The 17268-nt window shown below is 39.9% G+C and overlaps 1 protein-coding gene across 8 annotated transcripts in view; it reads right to left on the bottom strand.

Moving 5' to 3' along the window:
* The window catches only part of mark4 (microtubule affinity regulating kinase 4), a 63730-nt gene that overhangs the window by 16054 nt on the left and 30408 nt on the right, over positions 1-17268 (bottom strand). For all 8 annotated transcript variants that reach the window (XM_037982032.1, XM_017436282.3, XM_017436275.3 and 5 more), the window contains exons 4-14: positions 7882-7930; positions 7726-7791; positions 5993-6063; positions 5672-5728; positions 4755-4991; positions 3861-3980; positions 3475-3574; positions 3029-3138; positions 2596-2785; positions 2049-2269; positions 1489-1592 (exon numbers count right to left, since the gene is read on the bottom strand). In XM_037982032.1, coding sequence (XP_037837960.1) covers positions 1489-1592; positions 2049-2269; positions 2596-2785; positions 3029-3138; positions 3475-3574; positions 3861-3980; positions 4755-4991; positions 5672-5728; positions 5993-6063; positions 7726-7791; positions 7882-7930 — 1325 coding nt within the window. The remainder of the gene's footprint in view (positions 1-1488; positions 1593-2048; positions 2270-2595; positions 2786-3028; positions 3139-3474; positions 3575-3860; positions 3981-4754; positions 4992-5671; positions 5729-5992; positions 6064-7725; positions 7792-7881; positions 7931-17268) is intronic.

Genomic DNA, 17268 nt, shown 5'->3' with positions numbered 1-17268 from the left:
AGTGTAATCATGGAACATAAACGCATCGACAAACACTTTGTGTCTGCAAAACATGTGAGGAGAGCTGCAGACCAGGGACAATCCAGAAATGCTCATGAATGTCAGTTTAGAAGCTATCAAAGTTCTCAAATAAAGCACCTTTTGAGAATGGCCATATTGGTTGGCAATTATCTTACAAAACTAGGAAGTATTTTTGGTTTATATATTAAAAGTTATAGTTTTTTATTGATTTTAGTAAAAAAAAAAAAAACCTCAACTTTTCATCGCAACTTTTAGGAAAATGCCCCGCGAAATCAAGCATTTTAGCCCGCAACAATCACAAAAAATGCCCGTGAAATCCTGGAGGGACTGATTGTTACACGTTCCTGATGCTTTTATATCTAACAGTGAACTCAGCGGCAGCCTGGGTGCAACATTTGCTCCAATAAAACTGAATCTGATCGTAGTTTTCCCACGTTCTCTTCCCCTAAACAAATTTTATTCATAATTCAGAACCCTTGAGGCTGTTTAGAAAGTTTAAACACAAACTGAGGCGCAGTTTTGAGCTGGCACAGGGCAGACAGCGGCGCAGTTTGAGAAATTTGCTCTTGGCTGTTTGAACGAGGTGAACACGATGTACCTGAGAATTTATTGTGTTTTTCACATGAACTTATAATCACTTTGAACAAGAGACGTCTGATCTTTTGTTTTGGTCAAAGATAACTGGTCATTGTGCGTGTAGAGGCTTGTGTAACTCATAAAAATATGTTTGCATATCAGCTGTGATTCAAATAAAGCAGATTTAATTTCAAAGTTAAATAAATCGAGGCCTGTACTAAATGGAAAATCACTAAAATGTTCTAATTTTTTATTGACGTCACTAATACTCCTTAATTTATGGGAACAGACAACAAATTTAACTAATTAAAGCATTAAAGGCGACAGAGTTGTTATTATTATTATTATGCACATTTTCAAGCAATATTACAAGATGCTCTGAGTACGTTTTGAGGACGACTCTCAGCTACTACCACATCAAATTTAGGCTTGAAATCTGTAAAACTGACTGAGTTACTGCCACGTTCATTGGCTGTGGCGGCCATCTTGAACTGGATCGACTCCAAACCCCAATGAGATGCAGACGTCCATGAAATTCATTGCAATTCCTCCAGGGTTTTCATAAAATATTTTGCTAACAAACACGGTTGACTCCAACAGTTTAATGCTGAAGTTTTAGTTGAAGATCTTAGCACTCGGAGTGTGTGTTGCGAATGACTCTCAGCTACTACCACACCAAATTTGAGCTCAATATCTGTAAAATTGAATAGCTTTTTTTGTGTTTTTAATGTCTGTTGGCTATAGTAGCCATCTTGAATTGGGTTAGCTCCAAAAGATTATATCCTGAAAGTTTAACTGAACTCCGTTCTGCGACTCATGAGATATTTTGCTAACAGTACAGACAAACGAAAACACACGGGCGATAATAAAGATAAGAGCTGTGATTCTTACCTGTTTTCTTTGCCGTTCTGAAGCAGGGAGTGTCTATCGGTGCCCGTTCGATCCGTACACACATACGTGTTCCTTCGGGTCATGGCACTGGCAGGGACGTTATTCTGGAGCAACAATCGTAAAAACAAAAACCACAGATTTCATTTTATACGTTAAAATACAATAATCTATTCCTCTGTATAGAGCTGTGGCTTATCAAACAAAACTGAACAGATGGAAACAATTAATTTGAGAACTCAGATGGTCCTGCCTTCACTTTGATAGTCTTAACTCTGCCTGCAGAACGTTAAAGAGTTAATCTCAGGCTGTCTTCCACTCTTAGCATCAGCTGAACTCCTGTTCTGTTGTTTAACCCTTTAACTTGGTGACTCCCAGGTTTTGTTTTTTTAAATCTCTCTCTAACCTCGACAACGATCTGTGGAAAGATGTGCTACATTAGTCTCCATAAGTGTAGGTTTGGTGTGCTGTAATCTGCAGAAACTGGATTAAGCAGATTGAGACGTCTCTGCCGACTGATAAATCACACAGTCGACACTTCTTTGCTCCAAAACCAGCCTTACCGTAGTCGAGTTCACTTCCTTGCGCCTGTCCGGTATTTCGGCTTTGTTTGGGTTGTGGGCGGAGCTAACCATGGGACTGGAGGGGGTCGGGATGCTACGGGAGCCCACAGTGGCGGTGCTCGGCTTGCGTACCGCCAGCCGCTCCTCTTTAAGCCCCACCCCTTCACCTACGCCGCTGGGACTTCGTTTGGGGTGGGCTGACCCCGGAGCAGCAGGACCACCTGAAACAGGAAACCAAGTTTTCAGTCACAGTTTTCAAGTTTTTGGATTAAAACGAGTAGTTTAGTCATGTTTGAAGTGATGTTTTGTCTAACAGTTAACAAGAATTAGAACCTTATCAGACAGAGTTTAGTTTTCTTTAACTCAAATACTGACGGTCTGCTGTTTGCTGGCAGAAACTACAGATGCCACGTAGCACCTACCAAGATGGCAGCACGAACTCTTGTCTCATTAGCATGAACTGCGCTGTGCTTGGTGCTTTCACTGCTCAAATCTAACTCTTAAAAACCAGACTGCACCGTGTTAAAGTGTCAGGATTTAAGCATACAGAAGTCTGAGTGCCGTCTCTGGCGGTGGTAGGTGGAGGCGCTGCGCTGTGGCTTATGTCCCGAGGAGGAAGACGGTGCACCGGAGGAGGAAGAGGATGTGGAGTGCTTGCTTGTTCCATTTGAAATGGTGCCCGGGCGGACTCGAGCTAGACTTAGATTGCTGCCTGATCGAGACTCCGTGCCCTCCACCTGAAAGTCAAAATAACAATAAAATAAGTCAATAATTAGGCTTCAGGACTGATAAGGAGTTTTCTAATTTTTTTTTGAATGAACGTAGCGATAACTCAGATAAATGAAGGATTACTCCAGTTCAATTATCAATCAATAAAGATATTTGTATTTACATATAAAGTAACATCTCAGCTCTTGGAGCATCACACATGTTCCTCGGTAGATCTGACTTCAGTAGGAGGAATGAAAACAAAAACCCACCTCGTTCTTACGTCCGAGCAGCAGGTACGTGGCAGTGATCTCGTTGTACTTGTGACTGACCAGAGACTCTCTGATCTCGTCTCTGCCGAATCCCATCCCAACCATCACGTCTGAAAAAAGTCAAATGAAGTCAGAAACAGCTTTGTCCTTAAAGTTTCCAGCAGAAATCATCTCAACTTCTGTGCAATTATAAAAATGTCTCTGTTTAGTGATATTTATGTGCAAAACTCTCACAGAAAAAAGAAGCCAGTTTGGTTAAAATCTAAATGAATAATTTGGAGACAAAACCTCTGTCCAAAAATATCAACCAAGACACAAATAAAGAAATAAAAACTCTAAAGACAGGCAAATTTGAACCTTTCTACATTTATTGCTTCATCTATAAACTGCTCTTATTTTGTAGACATTAATAGAATAAATAATTTAACTGTAAAAACGTTTCTCACCGACACGACTGGTATCACTGAAGCCCTCTTCAGGTTCGATGTGGGGCTTCAGCTCGTCGCCATCATAACCAACGTTTATCCACTTATCTTTCATTATTTGCTGAACGGGGAGAGAAAATGACTTCGATACAGTTGAGCTAAAATAAATCAAAACGTGCTGAGGAATGTGTGGAATGTTTCCAATCAATAAAAGGTAAATGTTACTTTGTGTGATAATTAGTTTATTTCAGGACATAATTAATGTGTGATTTGGTAAATAATCAGATAAACAAAGATCTCGTACAATAAACATAAAGAGCAGTAACGTGTGGATTACATTTATATGATTTAATAGTGGTGCATTTATGGAAGCATGTTGTAAATGTGCTTTAAAGGTTTCTGTTCACCTCCAGAGAGCAGCGCTTCGTGGGGTTCAGGACCAGGAAGCGCCGCAGGATTCCCTCGCAGTCCGTGGACATGTAGAAGGGCACGCGGTACTTACCCCTCAGAACCCGCTCCCGCAGCTCCTGAAAAAAAAAAACAAAAAAAAAAAACATAAAACAAAAAGAACCATTTGAACCACAAGACCATTAATAAAAACAAAACAGATGGAGTCTTTTGTAATGTGATTACTGGGACAGAAAAACTACTAAAAAGTAGAGAAATCACGTTTTCTGTGAAAAGATTCAGTGGGAACGCTGAGCACTGAATGACTCTGACTCTGCTGAAGAAGCTAAAACTGAGTTATAACAAGCTATAAGCTAAAAGCAGCAAAACAGCTATAAGCTAAAAGCAGCAGAGCAGCACCTAAAACTTGCAAAACAGTGGCGTGAAGGAGCAAAACTACAGTAAAGCTAAAATAAGCAAAACAGTAGCAAAAAGGAGCAAACTTGTAGTTTAAAGTTAAAAGGAGCAGAATGGTAGCTAAACGCTAAAAGTAACAAAATGATAGCTAAAAGATAAAAGTAGAAGAATGGTAGCTTAGAGGCAAAAGTAACTTAAGAAAACAAAAACAGAACAAGTATGCTGAAGCAGATTTTAAAGAGAACAAAGTTTAAAGAAATTTAAAAAAATCAAAGCGACCTCAATGTGTTTCTATGGAGCATTTTATTTTAAATAAAGTTAAATTTTTGGTTTCTGAAAAATATAAAAGTTACAAACCCAGTCATGGCACACTATTCCCAATTGATCTAAACGTTTTATTATATGAATGATTAAAAAAAAAGCACAAAGTGACGTATTTGGTTGCAAACAGCAGGAACGCTGACTCAGCATTCCCAGGAACGCTTCAGGTGACTCACCTTCAGGTTCTGTCCGTCAAACGGCAGCGAGCCGCTGACCAGTGTGTACAGGATGACGCCCAGGCTCCAGATGTCCACCTCTGGGCCGTCGTACTTCTTGCCCTGGAAGAGCTCTGGAGCAGCGTACGGCGGCGAGCCACAGAACGTGTCCAGCTTACTGCCTTCAGTGAACTCATTGCTGAAACCAAAATCGGCGATTTTGATGTTGGAGTCAGCGTCCAGCAGCAAGTTCTCGGCCTGCAGGACACACAGATGATAATAATAATAATAAATGAACTCTGTAGAGTGCAAAGAAATGTAACATCCACAACATGAAGACATAATTATTTGTACTTTTGTTCCTAACGATGCAACAACGTGCTTACGGCTCGGGACGGGTGTCAGCATTTAATGCAACTTTTAGTTGAGTCCTTTAAACAGATAATTACTCTCCCAGAAGCAGAAACAGAAAAACAAGCCACCCTTGCTGGTCATGTAGGACTCTACCAGAAAATGAAAGAATAAAAAAAGTCGCCGTATATTGTCAGAACTGCTAACTGTGTCCTAGTCGCCATGATTGAAACTGAAAGTTTGATAAACTCCACAAAAGGTGTTTTTTTTTTTCTTTTTGCAAAACAAAACTGAATTAAAACATAAATAAAACGTTAAACACTCACTCTGATCTCCTGAGATAGTGTGGGAAAATGATGCTTCATATCAAAGGATATCAAATAAATACACAAAGGGCTTGCCATACATGCACCTCGTGCTGCAGACACCAAGAAACTATTCCACACAAGTGATCTGACCTCCGAGGTCCTGTCATCATCTGAACGAAGTGCTTTAGATAACATCTTCCTCTCTGCTCCTTTTTCCAATGGAAAAATGCAGATAAATAAAGAACACAAACCGCTTAAACACGGGCGGAACAAACTGACCTTCAAGTCTCTGTGAACAATATTCTTCTGATGGCAGTAGTGCACGGCTGAGACGATCTGAAGGCAGAGAAAGGAAAAAAAACACCTCATATATAAGATATTCACACTTATTGTTGCTCTAAGTGTTAATATAGCAGCTTAGTTTGTTTACATACCTGCAGTGATTGATAATAGGTTAAAACTGAAATACAATCACAACTACTGCTCGTTTTATTAAACTACGGCAGAAACTGCTCAGTTAAAAGCAAACCAAAGACTAGAAGCTCAAATTTAAACTTAAATGAGGAGCTTAGCTGTATTATTCTTTTCTCAGGCACCAACCTGTCTGAATTTGGCCCTGGCTTCTTTTTCTTTCATCCGACCGTGAGCCACGAGGTAGTCAAACACTTCACCTGCAAACACAAATCAAAACCAAACTCAATCAGCCAGAGGGAGACTGCAGGCTTCAGGCCAACAGAATCTAGTTTTTGTTTTTAAACCTTTTTTTTTGATCTGAGCTCCATGTTTGTACATGCAGTTATTTCTGTTATTAACCTGGGTTTTATTTCTACCCAAAGAAGCTCCACCTGGACCAGCCGTTCTTCTTGTTAAAAGGGAATCGTTCCTTTCTACTGTCGCCATTCTGCTGAGCCAAATGCCTCTTTTACACAGGCTCTAATTCAGAAGTCCGGCTCTACTCCGCTCGGCTCGGCTCGATAAAGAATGCATCGCGTTCACACCGGCCAGTTTGGTCGGTAGCAGAGGAACGCCCCCTCGTGTTGCGGGGACGGGGCCGCTGCGCGGGGGGTGTGCTACCGAAACTTGGCGCAAGTTGTGTAAACAACGGAAGCGCTATGGACAACGTTGGCCCTGTGTTGTTGCTGTTTTTTAAACTTATGGGGATTCTCCTGAGACTTCAGGAAGAGAGGCGCAGTGGAAGAAACGCTCTGGATGCCGCGATTGTTGCACGGAGTAGGACAGCTGTTATCAGCCGGAGATTTCAGGCTTCACAGGCCTTCAGCTGGGGGACAGACGGCAGAAACGTTGCAGGGTAAGCTAACACTGCTTGCATCTGGCCACACCCACGACCAATGAGTGAACAGGAGCTAAGCTTGCGCCGCCCACCTGGCTGGCCCGACTCCGAAGCAGGGACCAAAGAAGCAGGGCCGGCCTCGAAAAATGCAGATGGAAACGCGCGCAAAGCAAGCCGAGTAGAGTGGAGCCGGGACCGCTAGGGTGCGTGTGAAAGGGGCAAAAGTGAAGATTCAACGCAGTCTGCTGGCTTTGTTACATAACTTTTACTAACTAGCATTCCATTATCATAATGAACGTTATTGTATTGGACTAACTACATTTAAATCTGGGTAGGTTTTGATTTAAATTTAGACTTATTTTTCTTGTTGTGCCCTGAGACAACCTTTGTTATACAAATAAACTGAACTGAACTGAAAAGTGGATTATTTCCCTCAGTGACTTCCAGCAGCCTTTGTCTTATTTGTTTGTCTTCCTTACAATGTGGTCTACCTGAATGTTGCAGTCTGCTCTCAAAGAAGCAGACAATTTATTACAGACAAAGTTTTACTTTAGCAATGTCTGAAACCTCACGTTTATTTGGTTGTAAAGAAAAGTGAAAAACAAAATTCTACCCAATCAAAACATCTTTAAAACCATGTTCAACCGCTCTGAGCATCATGCAATAAAAGCAAATTAACTGTCCTCCCTGGAAGTGAAGTTTGGCATAGTTTTAATGCGTATATATCCAAACATTTGAGCCCACAGCTGGTGAGCTGCCGTCTCCTTATTAGGCTGGTGAAGCCTCAGATAACACAACGCACACAAAGAACATCACAAGGAGATTAAAAGATCATGAGGGGAGGGAAAGAAAAATAAAGAAAGCTTCAAAAATGGAAGCGTGCGTGTGAAGCAGCTGCACGACGTCTAAGAAAACAGACCAGAAACGACAGCAGAGGAAACTTTTTTCCACACATAGATTGTATGTGGCTTAAATTATGAAGTAAATTGGACTTTAAACAGAAGAGAAGTAATGAACCTAATTGGGATAACTGAATACTCACCTCCACTAGCGTACTCCATAACCAAGTAAAGCGTCTTCTCCGTCTCAATCACCTCAAACAGCTGGACTGTAACACAGAGAAAGAGCCGGTACGATAAACGCCATCACACAGATATTTACTCACAAACATAAATCCATGTCTGGAGCGGTAACTCACCTATGTTTGGATGGTTGAGAGTTTTCATGATGCGTACCTCTCGAAACAGCTGAAAGGGAGACAACGAGCCGGATGAGAAACACTAAATAAGAACGATCAGGTGAACTGATGCCTTCAGGAAATTAAATAAAATGAATCAAATCTTATACATTCATGTTTTTGTCCCCGTTTAGTTTTCTTAGCTTAGATCAGGGGTGTCAAACCCAGTGACGCAAGGGGGCCAAAATTAAAAATTTGGTCCTAGCCAAGGGCCAATCACGATCAACATTTATTAAAAATCACATAAATTAATTGGTTTTAGATGTATTATGTCAAATCTTTCATATAGAAATATCAATGACCTTTTCCCAGTTACAGATTATACAGAATTTAGAGCAAACAGACTTTAATGAACACAAACAAATAGATCAAACTTCAAAAAGCTCATCATTACCAGTCATTTCTTACGCCTCACTCAGCTTTTAAATGAATTTTTTAACATTAAAACAGACAAAAACCTGATCATACAGAAATTAAAACTATATATTGTTGGCTTCTAAGTCACTGTCAGAGAAAACTTCACTAATTAGGCTCAGTTTTTTAAAAGCAAAATAAGAATCAGAGACTCAATCTGTCCCAGACTAGAGGACCAGATCTGGCCCGCGGGCCTTGAGTTTGACGCGTGTGGCTTAGAGGTTACAGGTTTTTTTTAGCTTGTGCAGCACGTTTTCTCCATCACAGACACACTAATGGACCAGTGAAAGCAACCAGGGTGTTTTTCCTGAGGACACTCTGACGAGCTGACGGAGGTAGTCGGGGATTAAACCACTGACCTTTGATTGGCAGGCAACCAATCGAGCCGCAGCTGCTGAAAACATCACATTATTTTAATGATTCGAGTCATTTATCTGCATCATAAATGACAGGAAAACACACGGAGTCACAGGAAATATTACAACACACGTTCCACAAAGTCAAACTAAACCTCTTTTAAAAAATGACTTTTTAAGTTTTTCCAGCACTTTTTTTGTGGTCATAAAAATGTTTCTGAAATAGAAAATCAAGAGGATTTCACTAAATCACCACATGAAATAAGTTGTTAAAACGTTAGTGGGCATCAGATACTTTTAGGCACAGAAAATATTATTGTGCACAAGAAACTTTCTCGTGAAAATAAATAACTTTCCTGCGAACATCGAACAGTTTCTAGTGTGCACGAAAAACCTATTTTAAGTAGCCTTTTCATCCATGTCTACTTAGGGCAGTGGTGTCCAGTCCTGGTCCTGGAGGGCCACGATCCTGCAGGTTTTAGATGTTTCTCTGCTCCTCAGCAGGTCTTTGAGTTCTGCAGAAGCCTGTTAATCACTCAGTCACTCAAATCAGGTGTTTCAAAGCTGAGCAACATCTAAAACATGCAGGACGGAGGCCTTCCAGGACCAGGATTGGACTTTGGAGCTCTGCACATGTCTCAAAAACCTTTATTTTATTCACAATGGAACACAGTAAACATCAAATGCTGAAACTAAGAAATTGTACCATTTATAGGGGAGAAATTTTGAATTTTATGGCAGCAACACATCTAAGAGGACTGGGGATAAAAAGTATTTTAGAGGCTGAATCTCTCAAAAGTTCAGAGTATTGTTTTAATCACAATACTTCAAATTGAAGCATTTTTCATTATTTAAAACAGCACATTAAATTAAAGCACCTTCAAGGATTTCAAGCACCAAACCTTGAAACGTGTCAGCTCAGTTACATCTGTAAACCTTCCTGCATGTCCATATTCTCATTCATTCATCAAAAGGGTCAGACACAGCTTCCTCAAACTCTGACCGATCACCTCCGGATCGGGAATCACCCGAGACAGATTCCCGTTGGCGATGTGCTGACCCAATCCCCGGGGTGCGCCGCTCCTCCCGTCCCCCCTCATCATCCATCACAGAGCTCCAAACTGCTGCCTCATCCCGCCACTCCGACCCGTTGTCTAATTAAAGTAATGAATCCGTCTCTGAACTCCATTAAAAAAATTACAGAGGGAATCCATCAGAGCCGGTCCCGTTTATGACCTGTGAGCACGACGAACACATGGGAGAGATTCAGAACTAAATATCAACAGAAATGGAAAATAATTCAAATGGGTGAAAGTAATTAGATAAGGGATGCATGGAGGGGTGAAAAAGGTGAGAATATAGGGGAAAACTACTAAAAATTAAATAAAAGCCTTTTTTATTTCTTTAAGAGAAGGTTTGCTGAGTCAGCACAGGACCACAGGGAATAAAAACAACATAACTCGTTAAGGAAAATGTGTTTTCTTCCTAATTTATTTATTTATCTGTCTTCATTAAGAACTAAAGTCAGACTTCTGTTTGAGCCGAGTGTTAAAGGGATTTGTCTGCTTATAATGAAGTGACAACTTGTTCGCAGGAACATTACTTTACAGAAGCCCGGGGGAAAGTATGCGTCCTCCTTCACTTTGTGTTTTGTCTGCATGATTGGAGGCGGATTCCTGACACTCAGTGGACCCAGAGAAAAACAAACTGTTAGCTTTCTCCTGGAAAGCAATCGCCACCCTGCAAACACACTTCCAGATTGATTTCTGCCCTTATGTTTAAAAAAAACCTCTAAATTTCAAAATGAATTCACAGAAAATTCAGAGGTTCACTAGCAGTCTGTAAAAAACGGTAAAACAATTTCAGAATAACTTTCTTTTATAGAAAATTAGAAATACTTTAAATATTCCATTATTTACAGTTCGTAATATCGCCTGGAGAAATCTCTGAGCTCAAAGGACGAGGCTGAAAGACGATACTGGATGGCCGTGATCTGCCTCTCTGATGGTATGGGGGTGCATTAGTATCGCTGGAAAGGCTTCATCAATGCAGAAAAGTATCTCCAGGTTTTAGAACAACATCTGTGTTATTTCAAACAAGTTGTTATTTAACTGAAAACTGACAGTTTGTGTGTTTTGGTTGTTGGTCGTAATAACCCCCTATAAACTGTGGACTTAAAGAAACCCTGACGCATAAGTACAACCATAATTTGATTTCTGTTAGTGTTGGGACATGTACCTTCTCACACAGCTGCAGTAATCTGGCATCCTGTCTGTTATTTTTAGTCCGGGTGATCATAAGAGGGCAGAACCAGAGAGGGGATGTTTCCTGACTAGATATTTTTATTGGTTTCCATCTTTCTCCATCAGGTTTCCTTTTCGGTGCTCTTAAAACAAGAAGTCATAAACGCAGACAGATCCACTGGGAATGTGTGTAATTGAATTAAGTGTGCGGTGCATCAGCTGTTGGCTGAGCAGCTCACCCTCTCCTTCCTTTATTTACCTACCGGACCACTAAGTGAGAAATTTAATCTGCGACTGCTTACTGAGATGTTAAATAACTAAAAATAAAAAAATAAAAACAGCTGGAAATTGATCCTGACACAAAACACGGAGGCTGTTAAAAACCAGAGCCCTTGGAAAATTGTCAGGAAATCGTTGACTCATTGGTATTAATCCAATGCTGCTGTAATGCTGTGCTATGGATTTAAAATACGTTTCTTATAAACATATATCATAAACGTAACATTTATTCAACATAAAAATGATTATATGCACATATATTTAGAGTAGCTGCCATAATTGTCTTGTATTGACCTCCTTTTAATCTAAACACTTCCTGTTTCTGTCCCACAGGGACGGCTCTGCGTCACAGTTGCCATGCACACTCAGGTATTAATCCCTGGATTTGGATTTCCTGCTCCCAGCGGGGCTGCGGGAAGCCACGGAAGACCAAACATGGCAGAAGCTGCAAGCGCTCAGAGCTGTGGTCATGTGTGATAAAACATATTGACTAAGAGGCGTTCTTCTTTTACAAGTCTCTCATCAAGTCTCTGGTCCGGGCTGCGTTAATTTACGTCTCCTGTTTGTCCCGTTCAGCCTCGTTTAGAGCGCTCGCCGTTTTTCTACAAGGACTAACACAAAGCAACTCAATGACAAACAGCAGCTTTTTCTTCCTTTCTGTACGTACCGACTGCTGCACAGGTGCAATTTATGCCTCGTTATCCCTAGATGGGTTTTAATGAAACTTTCAGAAAGTAATTAGTTTTACATTTACAACTTATCATGTTTTAGATTCAAGACGCCAGTTTTACAGATACTGAGTTATAATTCGGTGTGGTAGTAGCTGAGGATCGTTCCCAACACATACTCCGAGTGCAACACATTCTGCAACGCCTTTGCTTAAAACCTCGCCTTTAACTGTTGGAGTCAGCCTAAATAAATATCTCAAACCACTGGATGGACTTAAACTAATCTCTAAGTAATAGCTGTGCATCCACAGTTGGTTAACTTTTGAAGTCAACTCAATTCAAGATGGCTGCCACAGCTAGTCAACCCTAGCCTATTACTCTGTTGTGGTGGTAGCTGACAGTCATTCACAACACATACTTCGAGCACTAACAGACCATCCAAGACAACATGAGACACGGCAATACTGCATCACTCAACCTGACTTTAGCTTCAAACTACAGAACGAAAGGTGGCGGGTGATATGCATTCTTTCAAATTAAAGCTTAGCCTTTAATTGGTTTAATGGGGTTTGACTTGTTCATCCTGATAAATCTCTTTATACTTGAGTATGCAGAACACCAAAACAGAAAAACATCGTATGGATTATGTTTATCCAGCTGACATGTAAAATTAAACAGACTTTTCACATTTTCACTGCATGACAACGAAAACAAAACACACGAAGTACTCGACACTTCTTTTTACAAGGGTTAGGGGTAGAGTCGAGGATGTCGGAAATTTGTGTTGAAAAGACAAAAAGCCAACAATGAGATGAACAAATCAACTCTACTCCCACATTAAAGCACTTCCAGTGAACAACTCTCTGTTTGTGGATTTCTTTTTTTTGTTACTTTCTGTTTATTGAGAGTTTTTCTTTTAAACGAACCCATACAAACTCAGAACCAAAAAAACAGACTGTCGACAAGAGAAATTACTCACATTCTGACTATGTTAAACATATTACAGGGTGAAAACCGTAAACAGATATCATTTCCATTTTTTTGAGCAGCTTTTAAATAACAGAGGAGAGGGAGAGTATACAGAGGGAGATTATTTATCGCTCTCTAGAGATTTAGTCCATTTGCTCCATCTCTTTTTATAAAGGTCCGGTTGCAGTCTCAGCATGAACGTTAACTTTTCCATTTGGTGGGTTTCTTCCACCAGTACCAGCCAGTCCTTTAACGTTGGTGGATCAGGTTGAAGCCATTTCCGAGTAATCAGTTTCTTGCCTGTAGCACTGAAGATTTTTAATAAATATTTGTCATTCACGTTTAGGCCTTCAGGAACAGCTCCGAGTAACAGTAACATAATGGGTTGTTGGAATTTAAGACCCAAAATTGACTCAATCTTCCCCAGAACATCCTTCCAATAAGTCTTTATCTTAATGCAAGACCAGAAAATATGGGAGTGATTTGCCTCTGTGACCCCGCACCCCCTCCAGCATTTAGATGCATCAGGGTTTCTATAAGGCTGCTGCTTTGGTGTTCTAAAGAAACGTAACAAATTTTTCCAACTGAATTCACGCCAATGGTTTGAGGAGGATGTTGTAGCAGCGGATTCACACATGTTGTCCCACTGCTTTTGTGATATTTCAATGTTCAACTCTTTCTCCCATCTTTTCCTAACATAGTCTGTTGAATTTCCTTTGGATCTCAACAATCCCTGATAAAGTTTGGAAATAGTAATCTTGCCAGGCTTGGAGTAAGTCTGTGAAACCAACTGAATTAACTCGTTAGACTCTGCGGTACAGGCTTTCAGAATGTTTGCTGAAATATATTGTCTAAGTTGTAAGTATCTAAAAAAATCCCCTTTTTCTAAATCGTGTTTTTGTTGAAGTATTTGAAAGCTTGGCAGTGACTTTTTGTCCAGTATTCCGCAATATGCAGTTATTCCTTTCTGTGACCAGGTTCTAAAGCTGGAGTCCAATTGGTTGGGGGTGAAATCAGAGTCGAAAGCGGCCCATCTGAGAACTCGTATCTGTCTACCTAGGTTTAATTCCCTGACCACTTCAAACCAGATTGAAAGGGTAAATGACACTAGGGGATCTAATTTTTTTTGGCATGCTGCTGCAAGTTTCTGATCCCCAATCAAAGCTTGTATAGGAATGTTTCCGTATTTGCTTTCTAATTCTTTCCATCTTGCCTCATAATTATGGTCACACCACTGAACCACTGTTTTGAGCTGAGCCGCGAGATAATAAGCATGAAGATTTGGGAGTGACAGACCCCCTTTTTCTTTTCTAATTGTTAGAGTACTGTATTTAATTCTGGGTTTCTGTCCCCTCCAAATAAAACGCGATATCATTTTGTCCCACTCACAGAACTGAGAATGGGGGATTTTGATAGGTAAAGAAATAAATAGGTATAATAACCTGGGTAATACTGACATCTTAATGACTTCAATTCTTGAATTAAAGTCGATTATACATTCAGACCATTGTGTGAGGTCTTGTTTAATTCTAGCATTCACAGTTACAAAGTTTTTTTTGTACAGGTCATTCGGGAGGTAAGTCAGCCATACACCCAAGTATTTGAGTGCTTTCTTAGACCAATCAATAGGAACTTTATCTTTGATCTCTACTGATGGGTAATAATTAAAACTCATAATCTGTGTTTTGTCCATATTTAGTTTGTAACCTGAATAGGTGCCAAATGTGTCTAGTAACTTTAAAATGGCCGGGATGGATTGCTCCGGACTCGAGAGATATAAAAGAATATCATCAGCATATAGTGCTATTTTGTGTTCTCTTGAATTTATTACTATACCACAAATGTCTCTGCTCTCTCTAATTGCCTGGGCGAGAGGTTCTATGTAAAGTGCAAAAAGAGTTGGAGAGAGCGGGCAGCCCTGTCGCGTAGATCTCTCCAGTTTTATTCTGTCTGTCAAACGACCATTTATCTTGATCCTAGCTGTGGGTGATGCATATAATGTTTTAATACTATTGATTGCGGTATGTGAAAAACCAAATCGTTCCAAAACTAAGAATAAATACTGCCAGTTGACACGGTCAAAAGCCTTTTCCGCATCCAAGCTTTCCATTACTGCTGTGTGTTTGTTTGTCTGTATATTCTGGATTATGTGCAGTGAGCGTCTTATATTATCCTGCGTTTGTCGACCAGAGACAAACCCGGTTTGATCCCCATCAATCAGATCTGAGACAAACTCACTCAACCTATTGGACAAAATAGATGCGTATAATTTATAATCTTGGTTAAGGATTGATATAGGTCTGTATGAGCTGCATAATATTTTGTTTTTTCCTTCTTTTGGTAGTACCGTTATAATTGCCTCAGACCATGATGGCGGTATCGTCATTTTCTCTAAAGTCCAATTCAAGGACTTTAATAATACAGGGGACAGTTCTTGTTCAAATACCTTGTACCATTCACCTGGAAGACCATCCGTGCCAGGTGTTTTATTATTTTTTTATTTTTTTTTACGCCACTTCCAGCTCTTTTCCAGTAATATGCTCAGTTAAGCTTTTATTCTGACTTTCTCCAATTGTTGGTAAATCTAAAGAATTGAGAAATATTTTAATTTCTTCTATTTTGCTTTGTTCTTGTTGTGCATATAGTGCTTTATAATATGTTTGAAAAGCTTTATCAATGCCATCCAAACTATTTTCTGCTATTCCTGTCTGGGGATCAGTTATAGAACAAATTGACTGCATGATTTGTTTTTTATGAATTCTTCTTGCAAGTAGTTTTGTTGCCTTTGGGCCAGCTTCATAAAATGATTGTTTTAGGAATTTGTATTTTTTTTCTTCCTCTTTTTTATATATATCCAGAATTTTCCTCTTTATCTCTTGGATTTGTGCTCTGGTATAATCGAGTTGATTTTTGATTTGCGAGTTCTCCAATTCTTTTAATTTAGTCTCCAGTTCATTTAGTTCTCTTTCCTTCTCTTTCTTAATGGCAGTACTTAGTGATATAAATTTCCCTCTTATAACCGCTTTCAATGTGTCCCATAAAATATTAGGATTGACTTCCCCGTTGTCATTCAGTTCTAGAAAATTATTTATTTCTGTTTTTATGTCTTTTATAACTTGTTTATTATTTAGCAAGCTTGTATTTAGCCTCCAGATGTTTTTTTTTCCCCTTGTATCTAAGTTAAGTGTTAAGTATACTGGCGAATGGTCTGACAAGTTTCTGGCACCGATTTCACAGCTTTTTAATCTATGTCGATCATTCTTGAAAACCAAGAATAAGTCTATTCTTGAATATACTGCATGGGGGGGAGAGAAATAAGTAAAATCTTTTCCTGTTGGGTGTAACGCCTGCCAAGCGTCCAGTAAGCCAATATCATCCATTCCCCTCTTTAGTAGTTTACTTTGTGGTGTGCTTATTCTCTTGTTATTTGATGTGTCATTTTTATTCAGGACTGTATTAAAGTCGCCTGCACAAATCAAAATACCCCGTGACTCTGATGAAATAACTTTTAACACTTTTTTCAGAAAGTGGAGGTTATAATTTGGAGGCATATAGATAGAGAGAAGGGTGACCACATTCCCTTCAATTTTACCTTGAACCAGTATATACCTGCCTTCATCATCTCGTATTTGTTTTATAAGATCAAAATGCAAAGAGTTATGTATTAGCACCGCGACTCCTGTCTTATGAGCCGTTTTGAATGAACTATAGAAAACGTTCCTAAATCCAAATTTTTGTAGTTTCTCATGTTCTATTGGGGGCAAATGAGTTTCTTGAAGAAGTAGAATCTGAATTTTCTCCCTTTTTATCTTAGACATTACTCTGCTCCTCTTAACAGGGTTGTTGAGACCATTAACATTCCAAGAAGCTGCTCTGATATCGCCATTAATCATACCTGCATGCGAGTTTGTACATGTCGACAGTTTGAACACAAAAAACAAAGATGTAAAGAACATAACACAAACAGGATGACCTCCATCCTCAGGGGTCCGCTGTGCCCCAACATCCTACAACCTTTTTTCTTACATTGTAGGAGAAAAAGCCCTACTCTAATTAGGGGCTCCTTCTCTGCCAAAGACAGAGTTCCTTCACCTTTGAGCGAAACAGTCATTTCTCCATTAGTCCTGATCATATTTATCTTATTACATGGGGGGGGCACGGGTGTTATGACAAGAGATAATTACCGTCTGGGGTACAGATCCTCCATAATGTGCTGCTGTTACTTACAGAAGAGTTGAGGATCTGCATCAGGAAAGCTATTTATACTTGCTCTCGTTGAAATTCTCGGAGTTTCTCTCGCACACGTTTGAAGTGCGAGCTGGCCGCTTTATTCCAGTGCGCGTCCTGGTTGGTCGCTGGCTCCCCGTCTGCAGTGGTTGATCGCGGCGCGTCCACCCGGTAGCCCCTCTTCCTCATGTC

The sequence above is a fragment of the Kryptolebias marmoratus genome, linkage group LG2 (assembly GCF_001649575.2).
Source record: "Kryptolebias marmoratus isolate JLee-2015 linkage group LG2, ASM164957v2, whole genome shotgun sequence".
NCBI classification, from domain to species: Eukaryota; Metazoa; Chordata; class Actinopteri; order Cyprinodontiformes; family Rivulidae; genus Kryptolebias; species Kryptolebias marmoratus.
This window is presented reverse-complemented; position numbering and strand designations above follow the sequence as displayed.